The sequence below is a fragment of the Vanessa tameamea genome, chromosome 31, assembly GCF_037043105.1.
Source record: "Vanessa tameamea isolate UH-Manoa-2023 chromosome 31, ilVanTame1 primary haplotype, whole genome shotgun sequence".
NCBI classification, from domain to species: domain Eukaryota; kingdom Metazoa; phylum Arthropoda; class Insecta; order Lepidoptera; family Nymphalidae; genus Vanessa; species Vanessa tameamea.
Genome location: NC_087339.1, coordinates 2,186,117 through 2,204,241, shown reverse-complemented (window position 1 = coordinate 2,204,241; position 18,125 = coordinate 2,186,117). Strand labels below are relative to the sequence as shown.

The 18,125-nt window shown below is 37.4% G+C and overlaps 1 protein-coding gene across 4 annotated transcripts in view; it reads right to left on the bottom strand.

Moving 5' to 3' along the window:
- Positions 1 to 4,468: 4,468 nt before the first annotated feature.
- Positions 4,469 to 18,125, bottom strand: part of LOC113404297 (la-related protein 1) — an 89,272-nt gene continuing 75,615 nt past the window's right edge. For 3 of the 4 annotated variants that reach the window (XM_064220073.1, XM_064220075.1, XM_064220076.1), the window contains 13 exons: positions 17,820 to 17,973; positions 16,959 to 17,015; positions 15,978 to 16,100; positions 15,576 to 15,673; positions 14,332 to 14,442; positions 13,990 to 14,141; positions 13,384 to 13,492; positions 11,751 to 11,896; positions 10,533 to 10,666; positions 10,162 to 10,295; positions 9,350 to 9,444; positions 8,924 to 9,267; positions 4,469 to 8,681 (listed from right to left, as the gene is read on the bottom strand). In XM_064220073.1, the coding sequence (XP_064076143.1) occupies positions 9,197 to 9,267; positions 9,350 to 9,444; positions 10,162 to 10,295; positions 10,533 to 10,666; positions 11,751 to 11,896; positions 13,384 to 13,492; positions 13,990 to 14,141; positions 14,332 to 14,442; positions 15,576 to 15,673; positions 15,978 to 16,100; positions 16,959 to 17,015; positions 17,820 to 17,973 (1,384 nt within the window). In that variant the 3' untranslated portion in view covers positions 4,469 to 8,681; positions 8,924 to 9,196. The remainder of the gene's footprint in view (positions 8,682 to 8,923; positions 9,268 to 9,349; positions 9,445 to 10,161; positions 10,296 to 10,532; positions 10,667 to 11,750; positions 11,897 to 13,383; positions 13,493 to 13,989; positions 14,142 to 14,331; positions 14,443 to 15,575; positions 15,674 to 15,977; positions 16,101 to 16,958; positions 17,016 to 17,819; positions 17,974 to 18,125) is intronic. The other variant, XM_064220074.1, reaches the window with a different exon arrangement.

The following is an 18,125-nucleotide window of genomic DNA, read 5'->3' as shown; positions in this document are numbered from 1 at the left end:
CTCGTGATAAATTGGTCCATTTTTAGTATATTTCTTTTATTATCGTCTTAGTTTAACCTATCTCTGAGTTAGTGTTTTCTAAAACAACGATTAAAGCTCCAGTCGTCAACTATTTTGGAAAACCCTATGTATTTATATAACGCTACGTCCCAACATTATTGAGTAACAAGATGACGAACATAAGTTGACCTCTTTGCAGTAGTCGCTTTCACAATGACAAGAGGTCAATTAGATTCGTAGATTAGAAGTTTTTATTTAATATTTAATTTTACATTTCAACTAAATTCTAAACTAAAATACAGGTAAATTTTTGCTAATCACATAATTTACTTTTAGCTCATAATACATATTGTAATTCTTTAAGTTTATAGAATAAGTATGCAATTTTTTAATCATTTACTGAGTGATGTAAGTACATACATATCTATGATGTAAACATATTTCAATCATGAATAGTTACATGGATTACTTAGTTCTTGACATTCAACGTCATCGATCAGGAATGGAAACAAATAAAGAAAAATGATAACATTTTTTTTTATTTTACCCTTTGACAAAGGCTTAAGACTTTTGCCCTACACTATTAATTCTTCAAAATGTTCTCATTTTCTCATTCAAAGTTTATATTGTGTTTTAATTCCAATTAATAATATCAGTGTAATAATGTTGTATACAAAAAGATGACGTCATTGTATCATCGCTAATTATTATTACTTAATATATTATTTCGATAGTGTGTTCGTTGGTTTATCCTTCTTTCACACAACAATCACCAATCCAAGGCTTTAAATACTACTTGACAAATATCAGATATGAAATCTCTTTGATACTGATCTAAGTTGTTTTTGCATAAAAATATATTTATTTTATTGGCTGAAGAGTGACAGACATATCATATGTTATAATTGTAAACCAATAACTGTTTTATCCTTAAACTTATAACAAAACAAATACCTACTAACCTTACCTATCTAAGGAAAATGCAATAAATAAAATAGTTTTGAGTTTGCAAACTGCTATTATTATTAAAAATACGTGTTAATTGTTATACTACTTATAAAAACAACATAATTTAAAATTTCAATGTAAATCATAAATTCAATGAAAGAAACAAAGGAATTTAATGCGCGGGAAATTGCGCGCCAAAATTCCCGCGCTTTCGTTATTTCATATATTTGATTGTTTAAATGCAGCAAACATGTTTCAATCCAACATAAATTTCTGTATAAAGACGCAAAAAGGTTTCTTTGAAGCTGTACGTTATATTTTTATTACAAATAATGGTGACCTAATTATAGCCCTATCACGTGTTTCGCGCTAAAACAACGTGAGCTGCGCTATGCTTAGACGCCATCTTGTGAATCTAATGCACATTAATAAGATAGCAATGTTGCCATTCGAAAAAAAAATGCTGCTAATATTAAAATTAATGCATTTATTTGCTAAATTTTTACACTATAAACAGTCATATTAATGTACTAGCTGTTGCCCGCTGCTTTGCTCGCGTGAAAATTGATGATAAATAATTTAACTGACTAATTTTAAGGTATTACGTTAATTTAAGACCACTTTGTAAACTACATTTGTGGTTCAACTTTCGTGGGTTAGATCCACCAGACTGCTCATAAAGTTCGCTCTCGAACAGGCTATTTAGAAGTTGACTTGCAAAAAACAGTCTTCTCCTTAGTCTACTCCGGCCATGTTAAAGATTAGACCTTGAGTTTTATTAATAATTGTCATGGCGAAGCAAATTTTAAGCGCGAACTGTACTCTTTTGATCTTAAAATGGTATTCTAAGGGTATCAAAGATATTCGTAGAATATGCGCTGTTTCTCATACCTCCATCATCCAGTAATAACAGTAGCCCCAATGACATTACGACGGAGTGCCGTTCCTATTAGTCTGATGCGGTTGCATAATGTTGGAGATCTTAAATCCCTCAGTAACATTATTTTTACGCCAATCTTCTAACTTAAAAAATTACGGACTTCAAGACTAAGCTATTTACGAAATTTCAACCTCTATTTCAATCCTTAAGGGTAGAATATCCGGAAACGCATAAATACATATGTACTCAGTTCTAATCAGTATCCCAAAATTGAAGTTTAATGTTTCTAACTTAATAAATGACAGACTTCCATACAAACGTTCAACCCCTATTTCACCCCCTTAGGAGTTAAAATTCCAAAATTCCTTTCTTAGTGGGTGTCTACTCAATAAAACGATCCTACTCACAAAAAATCAAGGCCCTAACTTTAACAGTTTACGCTCGGCGATGATGAATCAGTCAGTCAGGACTTGTTATTTTATATTTATAAGAAGATATTAAAAAAATGCATCAGCATTTTATATTCAATTGCTGTTCAGCATATGAATTTTCATATGCTCATAGTCCCATCGAATTATGAGTGAGGTAATAGAATGTACATATGCTTTCGCACCCTTGTGAATTACTTAACATGGGTTATTAAAAAAATTAAAGCCCATGACCAAAAAATATCTTGATAAATGAGGCATATTATTCAATACAAGATTATATTAAAGATAAAAAAGCGTGGCTACATTACCGTCTTTACCATTGGGCACAAGGGGCACGTGTCCAGGGCCTCCATCCTAAGAGGGCCCCCGAAGAACCAACAATTTCCTTCACACGTTTGTTCTCGCGTTGACTGCTATGTATATTTTCGAAAGTGATATATTTGTAAGAAATAACTGACATATCAATAAAGGCGATTGACGATAGTCGATATTTAAAGTAGAAAGACGTGCTCTTCATGAAAGAAATATATATACTATAAAATAGCCTGAATTTACGAAAATTACCGCACCGTTTTTTTAAACTATACTTAAGGCCTGGCCATAAGCAAAGTATTTGTACATGGTAGTAAATATCTACCAAAAGGGCCCGAAATTCATGGGTGCCCAAGGGCATAGCTTGAGTCGGCTCGGCGTGGATAAGAAGCGATTATATTTATTGATTTCTTTACAGGACACATATAAACTCAGTTGTACTCTACTGCAACCTGTAATTAGAATGGTGGAAAAGAGTAACTACTGAGTTTCCTACCAGTTCTTAGGTATAAGCTACTTTCCGAACCGGTGGTTTTATAAAGAATATTTTGATTTGATTTGATCTATCTTGTGAATCCGCAGTTATTCGTCAGATAAGACACCGTTGTCAACCAACAATATACTTGTGAAAATTGTATTCAACACGTACGGGCTGAGGTGATCTCGTGATATTTCTCTTAGCTCGTCGTGAATTATTATTTTTATAGCATAAGTAGGTGAACGAGCATTAAGACCTGATGAAAGGTTGATGCCGTCAAAATTTAACCACTCCTTACATCGCCAACCTTCTGAACTGAGATGTTATGTCCCTCTTCAAACCGAAACACAACCAGAGCCGTCTCAAGCTATGCTGGGGCCCTTGGGCACCCATGAATTTGGGGCCCTTTTGCTATATTTTTTTTGATTTAATTTGGTAAATTGTTGGTTCTTCGGGGCCCTCTCAAGATGGGGGCCCTGGGCACGTTCCCAATGTGCCCTATGGTAAAGACGGTAATGAACACAGCAATACTTGTAGATGTTTAGCGGTAGACTGTATGACGAGTGATACTTAGCCAGATGGGCTTGCACGAAGATCTACCACCAAGTTTATATTATAAATCAAGATTATAAAACCAAAAGCAACTGTAGTGAAGAAAATAAATGCGACCTATTTACACCTTCGGTATGGGGACAGGAACAGGAACCACCTGATGGTAAATGGTCACCAATACCATAGACATTGCCAACCTGTGCAATTTTAACTAATAAGTCACTACATAGTATAGATGAAGATTGGCTTCCCGCCGTCTGTCCCTGTGTATGCTTAGATCTTTAAAACCACGCTACGGATTTTGATGCGGTTTTTTTAATGGATAGAGTGATTTAAGAGGAAGGTTTATATATATATATAATATAGTAGAGAAACACTTATTATTTTAGAGGTTTCTAATGAGCCTGAGCTGATAGATCACAATAATGTACTATAGTAATAGACACCTTAGAAAAGTATACAAGATAGTCTGGGGCCGGACATATCTATCCGGGGCGGGTCGCTAGTATTTCATATATTAAACTGACACTTTTGACATCTGACGTATCAACATATAAAGACTCGTCGGGAATTGTATTCGGATTTGATTTTGTATTCGCTTTATTACTTTTGTGTAATATTCCGTTCGCTCTACTTGCCTTTTTTATGATCTGTGAATCGTAAACACAAATTTAAAAGACTGGTACTTCAACGGGCCATCTTAAATCAATATTTTGTAATACAATATGAGTTGATTCTCATCAAAATCACGACCAAATAACCAAAAGCAAGTATTAAAATATTTAATTAAAATAAGATTTTATGCTCATTCATACGTCAAAAAAAAAAATCTATACACGATCGGGGTTAAAAAAAATGAAATGCACATTGTTTTTTATTATTAATTTATTTATCAATATAATATGTATATAACGTATAACTTACAGCCTTAAAGAGCGTCAATCGGGGTACAAGTGTCGGAAATCCAAAGACAACCCAAATCGAACGAAGAAGAAAGGTTTCGATTTAAAAAAATTACACCAATATGTTTTTTTTCTTCACTATGGGAACTATTGAAGGCCACGATCGACGCCACCAAGCATCCTTAAAAAACATGTATCTTAATTTTAATAAATCATCGAATATACCTAACTTTACTGACTATGAAACAATTCTACGCTCGCCTATATTACAACAACCAATTTTTTAAATCTTTTTTTTGTTTTGTTAATTTTAATAAAACCGAAAGAAAATGGGAGTCAACAAAATTAGACACTGGAAAATTGCGCGGAACGCATTTTTTTTTTTTTAATATTTATACAGCACTTATTAATAATAGCAAGAATTATAATTTTTTTTGTATTGTTTTTCATTTATACAATATCCTAACGTGTTTTCCCACTTTTTAGCACAATGTGTTCTCCTTTGGCGTTCTTACGAAAAAATTGCAACAACTGATGTATTTAACTTAAAAAAAACTTAACAAAAAAAAACACAACGTCGTATCGAATCGTCAAATTTTTAAACGTGTGACTTTGAAAGAATTTTCGCGGGAAATATCTAAAGAAAAAAAAAAAAGAAATATTGACAGTTCATGACATTTATATAAACTTTAAGCGCATACGTATGTATTATTCGTAAATTTATTTACAAAAACAATTTATTAACATTTCAGACGTTTAAAAAGTTGACGAGAACTTGTTTTTTCGTCTCATGGTCGCTTCGTAGGTTATACGACCCTCAAACTTAAAAACTACAATCAAAGGGACGGTCCTGGTGTTTGGGTCCGTTTTAGACGAATTCATTACTGAAATTAATCACAGAATTTACCACATTTTTTACAAAATCATTTTCCTTATAATCTTATTCATACTGTCAAAAATATAACACATTAGTACAAGAATTTTCTCTTTAAGATGTTTAGAAGAAAACATTCGTCTAAAATGGACGCATATTGGAAATTTAGCGACACAGAAATCGTTCAAGAAAACTATTATATTATATTAAATATTAATACATCACTACACAATATTACGAAACCATCCCACCGTTGGGCAAAGCAACTCCTGCCGGGATGGTGCGAGGTCATTACTAGCTGTCATAACACGTAACAGGTTATCATACGAAATTATCAGTTTTGAATCAATCGATCTGTACTATATATACCCCAGTCATAAAAACATTGCCTGCGCGATTCAGAAACACGAATACAATAAGCGCCTTATACTGGTACACACATGCTTGTTAATTTTTTAATGATTAGAAAAGCTTACAAATCGATGTACCATTTAATGGTAGATATAATCAAGCAAGCTATGTTTGACTATTTTTTATCTGTGATTTATATTTAAAAAAAAAAAAAAGTAATAAACATGCATTAAAACCGAAAATTTTCGATATACATTATATTCTAAGTCAATAAACTAAGTGCAGTACAATTTCTGTGTCAATCGATGCTATAAAGAAATAATTTTACATATTAATTAATTAGGAACTATATTTTTTTATTTTTTTTCAATAATCAATGAGAGAAGCGACCTCAGCGATATTTTGACGTTATTCTTGTCTTAAATTTACCAAAATAAGTGATGTGACGCGCGTATGGCAACCGTTTATCGTTTTACGGATAAGCAATATATCGTAACTGAAAATTCATCGAAGTTATTTCGTAATGAAATCATTAATCTGTTCTAAAGTCTTTAGTTTATTGTCACAGTATAATTTGTCTAGGGGCAAGATATATTCATGAAATAAAAAAAAAAAAAAATTAAACAGCCATACGCGCATCACATAATAACTATGTTTACAAAAGCATCCTTAAAATCTAGAAAAAAAAAAGAATAAAAGTATTAAGAAACACACCCTAACTTTTTTATATTAAGTGCAAATTGCAATATACATTTTCCATTGTTTATTGAGAGAAAAATGTATCGACATTAAATTTTCACGGACGCCATTTTCATTTTTTGATTACGTCCATTCGCTTTAATGTAGATAATTTTCCACTACGTCACATCTAAACCCCGTACAATACAGATAATCGCATTGAGCAAGTTAGTTCTCAACAAAGTATAATTCAAATTTAGTACATTTTTTTTTATCTATGTCCGATATCATAGACCACAGAGACAGTGTATCGTTCGACCACAGACAATGTCAATCGTTCATATAATCTAAAACTATTAGACTATGATAGTGCCTGTTTTATATCATTTTATATCTAAATTAAAAAAGCAACTAGGTATTTATATTAGATTCGAACGTTACACCGTAAAATAAAACTTTAGCAGACTTTTAAAGGTAATCGTATGTTTGTATGTGCGCTATTTTATCCGAAACTACAAGACAGATAATCATGCTTCTAAAAAATTAATTCAACGACCATACGGACTTATGCATATAACAAATGTGTTTATTGCGAGTCAGTTCATTGCAATCAATATGGTCGTAAATATTATTCACCGACGGGACTGTGTACCTGTCTCTAGTTTACGTGTGTCGTTAGAGCGAGACAGAAAATTTGTTTAATTTAGACGACAATGCTAGTGTCTGTACACGTAGCTTTTACAAACATATCAAATGTCGCCTTAAGATATCCATTAATATCTTTACGAATATATACATACATGCAATATTTTGAGCGATTTAAAGCCTCGAGATATATATTTTAAAGACAACCATATCCAAACTAGATCTATCTCATAATGGTGACATTTAACGAATGAATCGGATGGTGTTACGAAAGTTTCGCATCTATTTAGGCGAGACGGTCGTAGCTACGGATGTTTCTAGAAAACGTATTGAACAATCTAAGTTATAACCTCGACTTCGTGGTAGAGCTTTGCGTTGAGCACCACTCACGCGTCGATCGGACCGGAAGCGTATTGGTCGAGCAAGGAATGGTGAATTTTACTGCGCCAATGCCTCGATTCAACTGTTAAAGTTTTACCATTTACGGTGTAGCGTTTGAATCACCACGCGGTTATTTCTAAGGAATTTGTGTGTTTGATTGTGTCATAATTACAATTGGCAGTATTCGAAATGCGGTCTGAAAAACGTATAGTTTCATCGATTTTTTTTTTTTTAGCATTTTTATCACAGAATTGGAACTTTTCCTTCGAAATTTCTATGAAAAATCAATCATGATGAAACTTGTTTTGATGTTTTCTCGAATCCGCAGTACGCAGTCAAACGTTTTTAACCATAAACAATAGTGCTACCAAAGAAAAAAAAAACACCAATTTCTCTACTAAATATGCACATAGCCAGTCTTAGCGACGATTCGCCGTTTGATTTTTTTTTTTTAATATCAATTCTATTTAACCAGAGAAAGAATATCTATAACTGTACAGTTTTACAATTTTCGCCACTAGAGATCTGCGCCGGCCACTTCCAATGACCATAGACAATACGCAGCACCACTCGAACCACAGACAGTGTAGAGTGAGCCATCAGTGTGCAAGCCTGTCGAGCTCTCTGGAGGTCAGAGATCAATTCACTAATTAAAAACGAAATAAAATTAGCTAATCTTACGACTCATAACTTCGACATTAAGCGTTATTTTCGTTACAGTACTACAGATGGGTATTAGATTTCGTTAATTTTCGTCGTACGAGTGCAATAGAGAGACAACCATAGACAAAGCCATCACAAAAAGGCATATGTTCCGTTACTCTAGTTCGTATGTCCGCGATTAGCTCCGAAACTACACAAACGGCTTCATTCTTCATAAACATGTCGAGTTAAGCAATAAACATATCGCAAACCGAATGCTTTAGATGTCATAAACGAGCCGGAGTCACACTGGTCGCTCACTCCCCCGCCAAACCCAGCGTCTCCACTGGTAAACCTTAATCTACCAAGCATTAATCGTACTTATTTAATTGATTTATATTATGTTTATTAGACTAAGAATGTCACTATTATGCACGTATTAATTTTAGATGTTCGTATCGAAATATTAACTTTACACGTCAAAAATATATAAATACATACATATACACATATATATATATATTGTATGTCTCTATGGTTATCTTACGCTATTATGATAGTGGCGTCTAAACCGCGTAGCATATTGCTTATTGTCGATGCGTACAAGCTGCAAAGAGAAGAAATACACGATTAGTTTGAAACGCACACTCAATACACGATAACATACCCGGCAACAGAATACGTGTTGCGAGTTTATCGTTAATCTGCAAGATACAATGGAGGGGGCAGGACAGCGTCAACGTCGCTTTGAAGTAAGGGGTCATGTGAGGGGGGGGGGGAGAGCAACTAAAGACGTCGCTCGAGACGGGGACGCGAAATTATTTGAAATATAATATAAAAATATCCCACCTAGGCTCCACATATAACCAGCCTGCAATCCCAGTAACCGCACACCGCCCGCGCAGCCAGATCGGAACCGGCCGCAACCGGCTCGAACCGGTCGCGACTAGTCAAACACTAAACACCGGCGCGATCCGCACACAACACTTTTACTCACTTTTATTTTTATAGTATTTTTTTTTTTTGTAATTTATATATATATAAAAATGCACTTTAAAAGTCTAGATAAGTAACACATGCACACGGGTCTACTCATATGTACAGTGTTCGTATGTCGTATCATTACTGCGTCTTAGCGGCCACTGGCGCTTTCAACTCGTTCGGCGCGGCTTCCGGTTTCGACTTGGGCTTCGCTGCGAAAACAAACATAGATTATTAGTTTACGTCGATCGCAGAAGAAACGTAAACACGAATCGAAGCAGAGGCAGCACTCACGCCGCGGCCGGGCGTTGGCGATGACGCTCTGCGCGCCGCACGAGCCGGCGCGCCCGCGGTTGGTCCCCGGGCCCGCCGTGCCGGACGGTGCTCGCCTGCGGACACGGATCAATGCAAGTTGCTGTTTAAAACCCAGCACGTGTGTGCTTCTTTATTTATTTAAAGAATGTCAAATCAGATGATCATTGCGTCTCGCGCCAACAGATACACGTTAATGTGTCTGTACACCTTCACATTTTTATAGATCAGGGGCTTGGGGGGCGTTCAAGTATTACGTAACGCAATTTAGGGGGAGGGGGTGTCTCGTATAACGTTACGATGCGTTACAGGGGCGGGAGGGGGTCTTTCTTACACACGTTACGTAACATTGTTATTTTTTTTAATAAAAAATTCAAACAGAAGATCTTCAAAAATTGCGTTACGTAATACTTGAACGCTCCCTTGACAGTTTATTAGATCTTAATGAATGACATCGAACTGTTACCGCATGTTCTAGATTCTGAACTCTTTTAAATGTTATATGACTGTACTGTACACTATGGCTTAAGGATTAAGAATGTCTAACCCTGATCCCTCAACCAGGGTCTTTTTTTTGTTTTTATTTCTAATAGAACGGCGGTCCGGCAAATGGTCCCCAGTTTGTAAGTGTTTATTGACTTATAAGCTAAGATGTTATGTCCCTTGGCCTTCAGTTAGAGTAGCTGACGACTCTTACAAACGGGAACAGAACAATACGATGTATTGCCATATGTACGTAGCCCGCGGGGCTCGCACGCGGCAGAGCTAGTGACACAGAGGCGTTGAGGCGTTACCCGTAGCTGCCGCGGTAGGCCTGCAGGTGGCGCTCGCTCTCGGACACGGAGCGGTGCCGGTCGTAGGGCCGCGCGTGCGGGCCGCGCCCCGCGCCCGCCGCGCCCTGCGACGCCAGCAGCTCGTTCAGCTGCGGCTGCGGAGGGCGGCGGAGTACTCATTACACTCGGGTCGTGGACAGTGGTATTCACTGAAATTACTTTTGATTTCTCGAGCGAGGCTAGGTTAGATCTAATGACATGCCCCACAAAAACGGTTATCACTGGTTTTTAGTGGGTATTACACCAGTGCGCCGGGCGCCGGCGAATCCCACATCCCCGCTTTTATAGCGTGGAAACGCACAAGTGCCCGCCTGCCTATAAGCAATACGTACCTCTAGCACACGAAAGTCTTCGATGCTCTTGAACTTAGCGAGGTGAGCTTCGAGTTTCGGCTCGACTTGCAACGCCGTCGCGTGCTTGTAGTATTTTAGGAAAGCCCAGAATTTTTCCAGACCGTACAATTGACCTGTAATTAAATATTAAACAGTAAATTAATAGTCTGTCAACGATTCAACGCTGAGATGACGTTTCAAGCTGGTCCAATGGGCTGGCGGCGACTTTCATCCGAGTACATTTTGACCGACGGCGATACGTCGTTTCGATACGCGTATCTTTCAATAATACTGATTATAATACTGACAGTATATTTTGGACGCGCGATACTGAATTAAATAGCGATTCAATGTTTTTTTTTTTTTCGGCGCAGTCGCTAAGGTCGCTGTTGGCGCGACGTGTAATTTTTTTAAAGTCTTTTATTTTATTTTGGACTTGTGAGCTTAACTATTCTAGCGGCAAGATACGATGGCCGTTTTGACACATTAAAAAAAGTGATGTGAAATGTAAATTTATTATCGATATAATATATTCAAATCTTTGTTTTTTTGCAAGTAATTTAATTCAAGTTTTTGTTGCAAGTAGTATCTGATTAAAAAGGTTTAATAAAAAAAAATATAAAATAAGTTTAAGTAATATATTCGAACGAAATCAATTTAAATCAAAAATTGGAATTAGAATGAATAACTTTATAAACACATTACATAAAAAAACAAAAATATAACACCGACTACGAGGTCGAGTGTGAGAGTGTGACGTACACGATTACGCAAAAAAAAAAAAAAAAAGTTATTTTCGCGGTACCCTAATATTTGTAGTTTAGAAATCACATTCGATAAATTTTATGACTAACTGCACGTCACTATTGACAATAAAGAACAACAATTTGCTCCTTTGATGTAATTATTTATTAAATACGAAACTTCATGAGCGGGCAAACGTCAAAACGGCCATCATAGCGTGCCGCTACTATAGTAAGTAAGTTGCAGTAGCACTAGAGTAATGATTTGGTGGTTTATTTATGTTAAGATCGATTCGAATTTGGAACTATTTTTGTTTAGTTAGAAAACTGCTTTTTTTAAAAAAAAATAATTTCACTTCTGCACTCTAAATGTCAGAATCAACTGATTTTGAATGTGACGTCACATTCTATCAATTTACGCTCGTAATATGCGGTGAGTTCGAATGACCTCTTAAAGAATAGCTGTAATGTTTACCTTTCTCGTAGTCAGCGAGCGTTTCAGCCTGGAAGTGCTGATATAGCTCGGGGCGGAACTTCCGTTCTAGACCGTACGAATAGAAACGGAACAGGCATTCGAGCCCGTAGCGGAAACCGGCTGACGCGTCCTCGTTAGCCAGTGTCCTATAGATGAAAAAAAAAATCAATTAGATACAGATAATTCGACGATCTCCGTAATGGAGTGGTGTGTACACCGGTTTGCATGAGTACGCCACTCCGAGGTCCCGGGTTCGATTCCCGGCCGAATCGATGTAGAAAAAGTTGATTAGTTTTCTATGTTGTCTTGGGTCCGGGTGTTTGTGGTGCCGTCGTTACTTCTTATGTTCCATAACACAAGTGCTTTAGCTACTTACATTGGGATCAGAGTAATGTATGTGATGTTGTCCGATATTTATTATTATTATTTATTAATTAAATCTTACTATACTAATAATAGTATATACATTAAGTACGCCAGATATTAAATTGTTTATATTAACCATCTGATACTATACCCCGTTCAAGTTAGCTTAATCATTTTGACAGACAGGCCAGTAATGAGAAACAGGAAATATAACATATATAGCAGTCGATGGAACGATGGAATGCGTAATTCAAATTAGAATTCAATTTTTTTTTTAAATTATTTTTCTAAAAAGAGTTATACCAGACAAAGAGACCCCAACCAAAAGAACCACCGTTCGTAACAATAACTTAACAATGATCTTTAATAAGGATTTTTGTAATCGATATTTGTAGCAGTTACTGCCTGTTATTCGCGTCCCTACCGTCCGACCGGTGTAACATTGTACAAGCATTTATTATTTTCAGTGTTTCTATTTAAATTTTACTTTGAAGCAATAAAGTCTTAAAATTTTCGAATAACACTCGAATCTTTAGGAACTTTTGTATTGTATGTATTTTTTCAAATATTTTTACAATTTTTAAAATCATTCAATTAAGAAAATAATATGTTCGTCATTGCAAAGTTATGTCGATTAGAAAAATTTACATCTGTTAAAAAGATCAAGCTATCTTGTACAGGGTACAGGTGGTCATCACTGTTCATAGATATTGGCATTGTAAGAAATATTCAGCATTCCTGCCATGGCCAATGGCACCATCAACCTACCCAGATGGGTTTGCAAAAAGCTCTACCACCAAGTAATCGTCAATGTGACAGATCATCCAGGATACGCACTTAATATACGATTATTTTTTGTGTTGCAGTTAGCTCATAAGACTCCTAGCTTATAGCACTGGGTTCAAATCATAGTGTATCGTGCACGAGAAATCGTATTGAGTTATCCTTCAAGAAAATCTCAACAGCAGCAGCTCAGACTTTAGAACGACTAGCGTCTGAACTCTCGTCACGAATGACAGTAGGATTATGAGCGTTAGGGAATAGGTTGCACTTTCGCCGGCGGTTTTTCCGAACCGATACGACTTGGAAACCTTCAAGAAAAGAGCGTACTCCTTCCTTAAAGGCCAGCAACGCATCTGCAAGCCGCCCGGTGCTGCAGATGTCCATGGGCGGTGGTAGTCACTTTCCATCAGGTGAGCTTCCTGCTCGTTTGCCATCTATCACAAAAAAAAAATCCGTGTTTCCGAACAAACATGTGTACCCATACCTAAATTCGTTGTACATGGTTCTGTTGAAGTGGTCCCGTAGGAAAAACGACCAGAATCTGAACAGCGTGTTCATTTCTTGAGACTGGCCGATACCGAGCTTCTTGCGTTCTGCAAATGAGACATATTACTTATAGTTATATAATTAAATGATAAACTGCGAGTCGGACTATCACGGAGAGGGTTCCGTACTATTTAATTAAAAACGGTATTAAAAAAAAAATATATAGGGTATAGTTATTCATTTATCTGCGCTAGGACATTATGATTGCGTCAACGATTTGATCATTTCACAAGACGAACTCCTAGGGAATAAAAAAACTCGTACATTTCATTGGTTGATAGATTTAATTTAAAGAATTATCATTGATTGGATATAATGGACCAATCAAGGTCACGCGCATTAACCAATGAGACCACAGGGGCAGTCTTCCTTAGGGACTCGTTTCGTGGAATATACTTTAGTAAGAGTATCTTCGAGCGAAACGAACAGAAAGACACTGGTGATGTTGAAAATGTTGTTTTTTCATTGGACGATGAGATATCAAAATGGTAAAGTTGAAGTGTCTTATATCCCAACAGAATTTGGATAATAAAAATACACTCACCCTTAAGACACCTGGAGTGGTACTTGTGGTAGGCCTGCTGGGTGAAGTGGTTCTCCCGCAACAGGCCGTGGCTCGGGTGGTGGAAGGCGGGCAGCGACTGCGGGACGGAGCCGCACGACGAGCCCAGCGTTGGGGACGTTCCCAGCGACGAACTGTAGCACAAAATATACTTCGATTAAGAGATATATTGGAGTTCAGTCGACCGCGCTGCTCCACACGGCGGATACACAGACAGCAGATTCTCATCCTCTTATTTATAATTACAATAAGGATTATGTTCGAATTTCAACACTGAGCAATAACATTTTTTTTTTTTTTTATACACAAACGAGGATATCTTACCCGGTACTGTCGCGATGCGTTCGTTTGTGCTCACGGACGTCCATGATCCAGCCCACGTGGTGCTCCACCGGCGGGTTCAGACTGTGTCGGGTCTTGTGCTTCCTGCTGCTTCTGAAATTTTAACGGTTTAGGTTAAATGCGACCATTTCGTCATCGCCTCCCTTTACTTAATATATCGAAAGCATCACAACGCCCTGGAGAGCATTGAATTATTAATTTATAAAAATATAGTATAAGTCTATGAGCCGAGATGGCCCAGTGGTTAGAACGCGTGCATCTTAACCGATGATTTCGGGTTCAAACCCAGGCAGGCACCACTGAATTTACATGTGCTTAATTTGTTTATAATTCATCTCGTGCTCGGCGGTGAAGGAAAACATCGTGAGGAAACCTGCATGTGTCTAATTTCAACGAAATTCTGCCACATGTGTATTCCGCCAACCCGCATTGGAGCAGCGTGGTGGAATATGCTCCATACCTTCTCCTCAACGGGAGAGGAGGCCTTAGCCCAGCAGTGGGAAATTTACAGGCTGATTATGTTATGTTATGTAGTATAAGTCTATGGGAAGACTCTTAAGAATGGGGACCTGATTGAATTTAGATACGTCAGTGTCACGAGGGTTCTTGTTGGCGGCGTAGACACACACACCACGTACATACGTGCGTTCGTGCGCGTGTTGTGAATAGACTGGTTAACTTATTTGTTGAACTTTTTATACAAAGATCACTATTAATAAGTGTTTGCTGCTTGTATATGTTTTTGTTGAGAATATTCAAATCGAATCAATTTTATTCAAGTAAACTTCACAACGGAGCGTTTTTGATTCGACGATACTAAAATACAACTTCGAGTCGTATGAAGATTAAAAAACATTTTTCCTCAACCTAGTAAATCACTAGTAATTACAATATTTACTTACTTAGCCCCTTAGTCTATGAACTGATTCGAATCATTAACCAAAACAGACCGTTTTTAATCTGAACGTGCTTACACTAAACTCCACTAAAATCTTCAGCTATGTATATCGTTCAGAGGTTGATATACAAAACGATGCTGTGTCTTTCTCATTCAAACGTCAAAACAGTGACCACAGAAAGAACAAATCCATAGTGAATATCATAGATTAACCAAGCTCTCGACCAATGATATCGCGTCAATTTGCTGTCAAATGTTGTTTATTTGGCTTCTCTCCTCTTACGGTTTGAATAGAGTAGAGATAAGGCTTAACTGTGTATCGACTCACATGACGTCAGTGGCGTGCGGGTCCTTGTTGGCGGCGTAGAAGCGCGCCGTGCGTCTCGGTCGCATTTTACCGCCTCCATCTTGTGTCTGTTCCACGGCCTGTAATGACGTACAAATAATTATTGATTCGAGGTAAATCGCAGCTTTCAAAGTCGACAACTTCCCTGTCCGTACAGCAGACGCGATGATAAAACGATAACAGGGAAATTGTAACGTAAAATAATATACATATATATATTTACTTAAGTTTACTTGACGTCTTAGTCTTAAAAGGTGTATTTTATATTTAAACTATTGATCGGATTTACCGTCCCCTCGGATTACGAGTGAATAAACTTAAATGACAGTAACTGGTTGTGTACGTATGTGTGTGTGGGGGAGGGGGTGAGGTTAGGGTACTGACGGGTCTGGGCGGCGGCGGCGGCGGCTCGCTGGGGTTGCAGTGGCGCTCGGCGGGCGCGGCCGCCTCGAACTGCTCGCGGGAGATGAGCGACACGGTGCGGTACTGCGGCGTGCTGCTGTACGACTGCGCACACGGTAGCTCGTTTAGTACAAACCACAACACATCAAGGCTATAGCGCAATGGTTTACTCTTAGTACAAGATTTAAGCTGAATTGGATGCAACATTTTTTTAAAAGAAAAAGTTACATATCTGCAAACATCTCAATAATATTGTACACCAAACAAACAGTTCTCCATTAATATATCTTTATTTATAACACAACACTATACAACTTAACTACATAAATCCACTACAATTTCACATCTAATGATCGGATGACAGATTCATTTAAATTCAAAACGCAATTATCACGTATCAACATTGCACACCAGAGTATTCAACATCTCGACCAATGATATCTAATCGATTCAAGGTCAAAGTTGTCTATTTGCCTACTCATTCTGTAATCGGTATAGGCTGTGCATTTACGTCGCTACGGTTAGTACATAATATTTAACTGCAAAAGGTCATATATACACGTGGCAATCAGCGTAATATGCTTTCAAGATTGAAGATTTGTGTTTGAGTTTTATGCTATGATAACTCTTAAATGCCTGAACAGATTTAGATGTACAAGATATCATTAGAAACCTTATCGTACCGAGGGTAGCGACAATGGAGTTTTTATATTTTATGAAATAGACGGATAGTCTAGTGATCACTCAAACGACCATAGACATTTGCATCTGTAAGAAATTAACCATACCTTACATCGGAAATGCGTCACCAACCTTGGGAACTAAGTAGTTAGTTCAGTCTTTGTGCCTGTAGTTACACTGGCTCACTCACCCTTCTTATGATGATCGGATAAACTTTATATATAGCGACATTCGCTTTATGAATTCATGATTTATTATTATTTATATAGAAACAAAACTAACCGATGAAAATTCATTCCATAGGTCCTCTTCGTAGCGTCTGAGACCATCCGTGATCACCTGCAATTGAAAAACGTACACAAATATTAATATACGAGTATATGCCCGTGGCTCCGCTTGCGTTTTCGCGGTTGGTTGTCAGGTATTATTCGCACGATATCTTTATAAATTATAACCTATGTGGTATTCTGATGTATAAGCTATATTATTATAAAGTTTCATTAAAATAAATTCAGTCGTTTGGACATATCACTGCTTAATCGTCGGGAAACGATCGGCCTCCTCTTCCTTTGAGAAGGTGTGGAACTTATTCCACCGCGCCGCTCCGATGCGGGTTGGTGGTGATGATGAGAAACATCACAAGCAGGTTTCATCTCTATGTTTTTCGTCACCATCGAGTACGAGATGAATGATGACGACGCAAATTTAACACGTGAACATACAATGGTGTTTTGGGTTTGAACCCGCATATATATATTGTAACTACATGGAAGGGCCCAACAGGCAAACGGAGAGTGGGGACACCTTACACGAGATGCGAGGATGACATAAAAAAGATCGCAGGAACAAACTGGCTGTTAACAGCAAAGAACAGAGACAAATGGAAAGCCTTGGAGGAGGCATTCACCTGAGAGGGGTCCATGCAAACACAAAAAATTCCAAGAAGAAACACCTTAGCAATGAGATCAAATTTATTTTTATATAACTTAAAAAAGAAAAATACTTTATAACTGTAGATTTTGCAAGGAATAAAAAGGCTTTTTTATTTTATTAACTTATTGTATATATTGTAAATTACGTTTTTGTATATAACGTTATCACTGCTTGAAATATTCGTACAGTTAATGCTATCGGTGGTCATACCTGCTCCAAGTCCTGAGTGATCTTGGTGCGCGTTGCCCAGTCGCCCTGACGGTCGTGCCCGTCGTGTTTGGGCTGGCGGGTCGCCGTCTGCGTTACAATCAACAGCCGGCCGATGTCGCGATCCGACAGCTCCAAGTCGGACTCCTCGTCGGACCTGAGGGGATTTTACGGATATATCATTTCGTGAATACAATTTCACCGATTTTTAGATACGGTCACGGATATTTCGCATCGCCCGATCGATTCGAATCGTTTGTTAAGGGTATGAAATTACAAAATAAAAAATTACAATATCCGTCCGTCCGA